This window comes from Gallinula chloropus (assembly GCF_964237585.1).
Source record: "Gallinula chloropus genome assembly, chromosome: 16".
Lineage (NCBI taxonomy): Eukaryota > Metazoa > Chordata > Aves > Gruiformes > Rallidae > Gallinula > Gallinula chloropus.
Window position 1 is genome coordinate 15,704,675 of NC_140101.1, and position 8,522 is coordinate 15,713,196.

An 8,522-nucleotide genomic window follows, 5' to 3' on the forward strand; every position below is an offset into this window, starting at 1 on the left:
GAAGGAGGGGACAGACCTGAGGGCTCACTCCCTGGGCGTTCCCAGGGCGGCTCTTGGCTGCTGAGACAACTCTGCTTTCCAGGAACCGCGGGCGGCGAGCGCGGCGCTTGGGGAACACGCCGGCCCGTGCCCACACCACACCTCTCTCCCAAGGTTTCAAAAATAAAACATAACAAAGAGAAAACAAAGAACTTGGCTACAAAACTCCCCGGGGTCTGGGCTCCACGGCCCCAGCCCACTGTCAGCGTGTGGCAGGACACACATTGCAGGAACCCCAGAGAACCCCCCCCCAGGAAAGTGTGGAAACGCTTATAGAAGGAAACAAACAAACAAAATCATATAATAAATCACAATTCGAAGGGAAAAAACGTTCCAACAATAAAAAAAAAACCCCAAAACATTTCTAAACAGCACCATGGAGGTTTCTACTGGCAGCATCCATAACACCCTAAGGCAGGAGAGGAGGGTCCCACAGACTTGAGGTTTCCAGTTCATCTGTCCTTCGCCCTTCCCTGGGCAAGGTAGGGCTCCTGGCCAGCACGTGGTACCAGAAAGGCCCTCCACAAAGGGAAAAATAACAAAGGGGGGAGGTGGGGAGGGGAGATGAGAGATTTGGGAGGAAAAGCTTTTCATCCATAGTCCTCAAAACAGACACCATCTTTAAAAAAAAAAAAACTAATTCTCTCTTTCTCTCCATGGAGGATGGTGCTGGCTGGACCCTTTTCACAGGAGGGGGAGAAAGAAGTCAGCAGGTTTTCCAAGGGAAACTCCACAGTAAGTGTGTTGTGCACGGCGGGGAGGGTCAGTAGCGCCGCGAAGGTCTTTTCACAACGGCCAGAGCGCCGTGTCCGCGTCCTCCCACACATCATCCTGGGTGGCAAGGGCAGGAGATGAGGGGGAGGCATCTCCCCAGAGAGAGGGTGGTGGGATGGGACCGTCCTTCCTCTCCCCCCCTCGGCTGACAAGAGTGTGGGAGCCCCTGGGAGGCAGGAGCCCGCTTCCGAGATGAGCTGGTCAGGGGGTGCAGGCAGCTGGGCAGCACGAGGCCGGGAGGATCAGGCACCCCCCCAGAGGAAGGGCACCCCGCGGGGCCTGGCCCGGGGGGTTATTTGGAGACGGAGGCTGGCGGGGGCTCAGTCTGTGGGGAGAGGGGCAGCTGCCCGCCCTGGCGCTGCGACTCCAGCTCGGCCGCCTTCTGCAGCGCCACCTCCACCAGCAGCTGGAAGCTGCTGAAGTCGTCGCCGAAGAGCTCGGGGGGCGTGGGGGGCGGCGTGTTGAAGAGTCCACTGGTGGGGCTGGCCGCCTCGGCCCGGGCCAGCAAGGTCACGGTGCTGCCGGCGGCGCCCAGCGGCACTTTGGGAGGAGCGGGGTCGGGCTCCCCACGCTGCGGGCCGGGGGGCTTCTCCCGCTCGGGGCTGCAGGCACTCACCACCGTCAGGTTGCTGCACAGTACCTGCGGGCACACGGACATGGACAGCACCTTGGAGGCCCCCGCGGCCGTCACAGGGGGTACCAGCAGCACCCCGGAGCCGGCGGCGGCCCCCCGGGGCAAGGCCACGTCACCGGCTTTGCCCCCTCGGCGGGAGATGGTGAACTGGTTGGGGTCCTTCCCGTCCTTGCGCAGCATGTCGGGGAGCAGCCGCCTCCTGGCGTTGATGAACCAGTTGCAGATCTGGGAGGAGAGAGGGGCGCGGTGCTGTCAGCACGGGGTGCTGCACGCCGCGCTGCCTTGGGGGTGGGGGGGGCAGTGGCCCCAAGCCAAACCAGCAGAGCACCCCCCCCCCACCCCAAGACCCAGCATCAGCTCCTGTGCACCCCAGCTGCCACAGGGCTCCCCCCAGCCCCACACCTCCTTCCCGTGGGGCTCGGCAGAGGCAGAGCTTCTGCCACGGAAACCCCAGCGCCAGCTGCTTCCTCCCTGCTCCCCGTCCCGGCTGCCTGCAGCACGACACTCCCAGCCAGCCCACCCTGATGGGACCATACGTGGGTGCCAGCCCCCCACAGCACCTCCAGCACCCTCTCACCCACCGCTGAACCGAGCCTGGGCCACTTCGGGGCGGAGCCACCCTGCGAGCCAGCGGGCTCTAGAGAAGAACGGGCTCAGTGCTGTCCCCCCATGGCAGCCCCAAGTCCCGGCCACTGCCTGTGCCCAGGACACAGCTCCCTGTCCCACCCCAGGGCTCCCGTCCCCCCCAGCGCTGCACGGAGCCAACTGAGCACCCAACGCCTCCAACCAGTCCAGGGTCTGGGGGCAGTTTCCCCCCTCCAGACAACCAGCCCGGGGTCAGTGTGCCCAGCCACACACCGCCCATCCGGGTGGGAGCAGCGAGGCTGTGGGACAGCAGCCTGGATGGGAACCCCTGAAGCCCAGGAGCTCACGGGGCTGCAGCCCCCCATGCCTGAGCAGGGCAGCAGGCAGGGCTCTGACACCTCCCCGTGCCTCCTGCCAGCGACTGAGGCTACAGCCAACGTGAAAGGCTCCTCAACCACCTGCACAGGGAAGGGGCAGAGCTCTGCGGCCGTGCCCAGGGAAGCCCTTCAGAAACACAGCAGCTGTGTGCTCAGTCTCTGCCATGTCTTGTTTCAGCATCTTTACATAAAATGCTACATCAAAATAACCACCTTCTGCACAGAAAACAGCTAGAAGAGAATAAATGGAAGTGGGGGGGGAATGCCTGATCTTTCCCAAACCAACAGCTACATTAAAGATTACTTCCCACAACTCCAATCACAGCAAGATCTCAGGTGTCCTTTTCCTGTCTTTAAGCCAACATTTGGCATTTAACACCCTCAAATACACCAGTTTCACCCCTTCTTCTCTCCCAGACACCACCCCCTGCAAGCCTTACATCACATCAGGTCCCTTTGATGGGATCTTGCGACCCCATCAACTGCTGTAAATCCCCAACCAGAGGGCTGGACTCCCAACAAAAAGCTCCACCAGCTCCGCAGCACTGAGAAGCTGCAAAATCCCACCAGTGTCCCTCCCACACATTCCTCCTCCCAGAGTTCAACTCCCTCTGGAGAGCACAGCAGGGACAACCAGACACAGCCAGTGGTGGGAGGGCAGGGCACGGTGCGGCGTTGCTCGCTTCCAAGCCAAGGCATCCAACCCCAAACACAGACACCTCTCGGCCCCGCCACCAGCACACACCAGACCATCAGTTTGGGGGTGTCAGTCCCCACTGGCACTGGGAGAGCAACAGCCCCTCTGCAGCGAGGCAAAGCCCACCCAGCCGGCGGGCAGGGGCTTGGAAACCCGCTGCTCTCCAGGCAGGCTCGGCAGGAGCCGGCACCCCTTTCCCACCTCCCGGCCTCCTGCCAGGGAGACACACGGCTTCGCACCTCCCTGGAGACCCAGGGCTGTCACACTCCCAGTCCTGCGCTCCAGCTGCCCAGGCTGCTGGGCAGGGGGACAGGCAGATGCACAGCCTGGGGGTGTCTGACTGCAGCAGAGCCCTGTGCTCGCACTGGCACCCACAGCCACTCCAGCCTTCCCATAGGGTGTCGCACACCTCTGCCCCAGGAGCCTTCTACTGTCAGGCAGAGCAGCCCCCAGGACACCCTGTGTGTCACCCCTGACAGCCAGAAGTCCCAGTGACAGCCCTCAGCTGGCCCTGGGAAATGCCACCGGGCTGGAGCCCTGCCTGGGGTCCCAGGATCCTGCTCACCAGGCACATGCTGGCTGCATGGGGCCCACGGGGCAGCCCCTGGCAAGGCCACACCGTGCCTGCCAACACCCTCCTCCATCCCAAAAAGCTGGGGGCACGGAGCTGGGCACTCACTGGTCCCAGTGCTGTGTGCCCTGGGGTAAAGGCCTGTATACCAGGCCACACCATACCCATGCCAGCCCAGGGCAATCCCAGGCTCCTATGGCCCCGACCCTGTCACTGCTCCCTCTGCCTGGACACAAGCCCCCCCAGGGCCACCAGCTTTCCCTCAGAGTAGCTGCCCAGACAGGTACCTGTTGCACAGCCAGCCCTTGAGGAAATACATTAAAACAAAAAGGAAAGTTTGCCTTGCTGACCAGGAAGAAGGAAACCAGCCAGCCACTGCCCACCCACCAGCGTCTGGGCTGCAGCTGGGACAGCTGGCCAGGGCTGCGCAGGGACAGGAGCCGGAGGTGCGGAGAAGGAGGAGCCCAGCTGCAAACCCCAGCCCTTGCCTCTTCAAACCCCCCACAAGAGCTGTTTCCCACCCTGCTGCGCACCCAGAACCAGAGAACAGAGCGGAGCACCCCCTCACTTCCCACCCTGCCATGCTGGGAGGGGGCGGATGGGACCCCGGAGCCCCTTCCTGGAGGCTGCTGGCCTTCACGTAGATCAGGGACAGGCAGCTGCAGGCAGGTTCCCCAAACAGCAGGCAAGGTGAGAGCCCCAGCGGGAGGAAGAGCACTGCTCACCCCCACTGCCAGCCAGGGCTCCTAGCTCAGCATCCACCACAGCACCGCCACACCAGCCCACAGCCAAGCTGAGAGGATCCTGCCCCAGAGCCCCAGCTGCTCTCCCTGGATGCAACTGGTGTGACTGGGGCCAGGTGAGCCAGCTGAGACCTGTGTGGCTGCTGACCCCCCCGGGCCAAAGCCAGCCCAGCATCTCCCTCCCAGGGTGGGTGTCCTCTGCCCAGCTCCGCGTGCAGGGGGGTAACCATGCCGCGAGGGGCTCGGGGGAACAGGACAAAGCAGCACCCCTGGGACCCTCCACCTGTGGCAGCTGACAGAGTTTGTCCCCGGCTCAGTCCCTCCATCTTCTGGCCAGCCCAAAAGCTGCTCCGGCACTGCCACCAAACCGAGAAGGGGCTGCCCCACACGGGTGGCTTCGCTTCCCCGCCATTCCCTCCCACCCCTTCGGAAAACCAAGTGGATCCAGCGTGCCGAGTACTTTGGGGATGCTGGATGGGGCTTCTCCTGGGCTGGCCCATCCCCAGCATGGATCCCGCCGCGTCCCCAGCGCGTTGGGGCCGGGCTCCTTCCTACCTGCAGCACGGAGAGGCTGGTCTGTCCCGAGAGGCTGAGCTTCTCCTGCTCCGAGGGGTAGGCATTGAAGCGGTGCTCGTACAGCCAGTCCCGGAGGATCTTCACCGACTCCTTGGGGAGGTTGCCCCTTCTCTTCCTCTTGTTGGACTGCGAGGGGTCCGGGGATGTGGCGCTGTCGTCCTCCCCGAGGTCGCTATCCGACATGGTGGAGCAGCCCGCGGATGGCTCCTGGCTGAAGCCTGGCAAGGTGGAAACCAAGGAGCGGGCGTCAGGCGGCGCCGGGCCGGGGGGCGCGGGGGGGACGCGGCCACAGACCCCCCCCCGCCCCCAACACACACACACCCCGCCTGGGAGCTGGAGGGCGGCTCGCCCCCTCCTCGCCCGGCACGGGAGGGGGATAATCCGGAGGCAGAGACCCCCCCACACCCCCGGGCGGGGGGGGAGGAGAGGCCACAGGCACCGGCGGAGACAACCAACAGCCCCCGCTACGGCGCTGGGGTCTGCAGGGGCGTGAGCAGACCCCCGGGGCGGGGGGGGCCGGGGGGGACTCGCAGCGGCCCGGAGAGAAACCGGGGGGGTGGGGGGGGTAGTGTTTGGGGGGGAATGAAAAGTAACCCCCAAATCTCAGCAGGAGGAAAGGGCCGGGGCTGGGCAGCCGGAGTTGCTTGGAGGAGAAGGAACCACGCGGGGTCATTGTGCGGCGGGGGGCGGCTTCCCCGCGCCGCTGTCACGGGCCGGGCCGGGCCGGGCCGGGCCCCGCCGCCCCCTCCTCCGGCCGCAACAGGTAGCGCGGCCCCGGGGCCGCCGCCCGCCCGCCCGCCGCGGACACAAAGCCGGGGGAAGCGGCGAGCCCCGAGCCCCGGCCCCCGCCCCCCCCCTCCCCCCCCCCCCGCCGCCGCCGCCGCCCGGGGGAAGGCGAAGGAGAAAGAAAAGCGGCTGGAAACTCCTCGGCGGCCCCGCACCGGCCCCGAGCGAACGAACAAACAACCTCGGCCAAGTTAGAGCCGCCGCGGAACGGGAACAACCCCCCGAGCGCCCGCCCGCCACTTCCCCCAAACTTTTCACGGGGGGGTGGGGGGGGGGGAAGCGGCTGCCGGCCCGGCCCGGCCCGGCCCGCACAAAGGCGGCGGGGGCCGCGCTCCGCTCCGCTCCGCCCCGCGCTCCCCCGGCCCGCCACGGCCCGGCCCGGCCCGGCCCGAGCCGCCGCGCCCGCTGCCCGCTGCCCGCTGCCCGCTGCCCGCCCGGGACTCCATGTTTGCCGCCCGCCCCGGCTGCGCTCTTACCCCCGGGCCGCCGCCGCCGCCGCCTCGGCCCTTGCATGGGCCGCGCCGGGGTCGCGCCGCCGCTGGAGCCGGGGGTGCGGCGGGACCCTCCCGCGGCGGCGGGGCGGGCGGCCGAGGCGCAGCGAAAAGTTTTGGGTGGGCGGCGGTGACAGATGCCGAGACAGAGTTCCCTTTGTTCCCGAGGAGGCAGGAACTCGGCCGGGCCCCCCGCCCCCGGCCCCGGCCCGCCCGCCCCCGGCTGTCACCGCCGCGGCACCGGGCAGCGGGCACCCCAGCCCCCGCCCCGCAGAGCCCCGCGCCCCTACCTGCCGACGGCGGGATGGGGCTCTGGCCCCGCTCCCGCACACGGGGCGCGGCGGGAGGGAGCCCCGCGGGCCCCGCCGGCCGCAGAAGTGCCGCGGTAACCCCCGGGGGGAGCTGCCCCCGGTACGGCCACGGGCACCCGCCGGGGACACCCACCCAGGGGCAGCTGCACAGAGACTCCCTCCCTCCCTCCCTGGGGCACCCACTCGTGGACGCGCACCCAGGGGCACCAGCCTAGGGACTCCCACTCAAGGACATCAACCCAGGGGCACCCACCTAGGGGCAGCAGCAGCCCAGGGACCCCCACTCAGGACACTAACTCAGGGGCACCCACCCAGGGAGAGCTCCCTCCCAGGGGCACCCACTCATGGACACGCACCGAGGAGCACCCACACAGGGACTCCCACCCAGGGACATCCACACAAGGGACTCCCACTCAGGACACACACCTAGGGGCACTAGCCCAGGGATCCCCACTCAAGGACATCAACCCAGGGGCACCCACCTAGGGGCAGCAGCAGCCCAGGGACCCCCACTCAGGACACTAACCCAGGGACACCCACCCAGGGACAGCTGCACAGAGACTCCCCCCCACCTAGGGGCACCCACTCCAGGGCTTCCACCCAGGGACATCCACACAAGGGGATCCCACTCATGGGCACCCATCCATGGAATTCCATTCAAGGACACCTACCCAGGGGCACCAGCCCAGGGACCCCCACTGGGGACACTAACTCAGGGGCACCCACCACTGGAGTCCCACCCAGGGACACCCCCACAAAGCACCACACAAGGTCCTTCCTCCTGATCACGTTAAGGCTGAATCCTGTGAAAGCACCAAAGGGTTGGTTACTGGTGTCTGTGGGCAGGGAACAGTGCTGGTTGTGGGCTCAGGCCTGGGGACAGGAGCTGGTGGGGTTGGGGTGAGTGGTGGTATGAGGGACCCCAGACCACCCTGAGGCACCACCTGTCACTCACTTGGTGGCTCTTTGACTTACTCAAAGGGAGTCAGCAGCTCTCGTGGGCGAGGAAGGTGTTTCAAAACAGGGGTGCTGGTGGAGGAGACACCAGGTGGGACCTTGCCATGTCCACTGCCAATGGCTAGGGGTGGGGGGTGGGGGAGTTTGGAGGCCTCGCTGGCTGCTCCTGCTCTCCCTGCACCTCTGCAGTGTGATGGCAGAGACCAAGGTGACCTTCTCACTTTTGGAGACCAAACTACTCCGTTTATGCACGAGCACACTGCTGGTTTGGGATGTGGCTCCCACAGGATTTCCCCCGTCCATGCTTGTGCCTGTCTGTGGTGTGGGTTTGGGTCCCACCTTCACGCTCTGCCAGATGCTCAGGGCAGGCAGGGGAGCGGTGCTGAGCCTGGAAGGGGACACGTCCCCCTGGGGTGGTGCTTTGGTCTGTGGGAGCCACCGAGAGCAGAGCTGCTCTGAGCGGTGGTGCCACATCCTGCGGGTCAGGCACCCTCTGGGCTGTAGGGACAACACCACAAGACAAGCAGATGGATCCCTCCCAGCTCCTGCCATGGAGAAGGTGCAGCTGCAGGAAGCCAAGATGACCCCATCCAGCAGCCAGCCCAGAGGGGTGCCAGCAGAGAGACCCCCATGCAGTGGGGATGTCCTCTGGGGTGTCCATCCCTCCCCACCCCTCCTTAGGTATGTCCACGCTCATCCTTGCCAAGCCAAGCGCAACACACGTGTGCATCCCCCCAGGACCTGTGTGTTCATGAGCACAGCAGCCCCAAGGGTCACCGGGTCCTGCTTTGGCTTCCTCCAGGCACATCGTGGGGCAGGAGCCAGCCTCAGGGCAGCTCTGCCCTCCCAGGCTCCAGCACCTTTGCAGGATGTGCTGCAGCCCCTCTCCCTCCCCTCTTTTCTCCTCATGAGGCATTTGTTGACATATTGAAAGATGCTGCAAATAACCTTCTTTGATGGTGGGTCTTTGGTCTGTGCAGA

At 65.9% G+C, this 8,522-nt stretch overlaps 1 protein-coding gene across 1 annotated transcript; it reads right to left on the minus strand.

Annotated features, from left to right (window-relative positions):
* Nucleotides 1-721: 721 nt before the first annotated feature.
* On the minus strand, nt 722-6,295 carry TGIF2 (TGFB induced factor homeobox 2; the record flags this gene model as incomplete). The annotated part of the gene is made up of 3 exons (XM_084271728.1): nt 722-1,672; nt 4,976-5,214; nt 6,259-6,295. The coding sequence occupies 3 exons, from the start codon at nt 6,293-6,295 to the stop codon at nt 1,106-1,108; spliced, it is 843 nt and encodes a 280-aa protein (XP_084127854.1). The 3' UTR covers nt 722-1,105.
* Between the last annotated feature and the right edge of the window lie 2,227 nt (nt 6,296-8,522).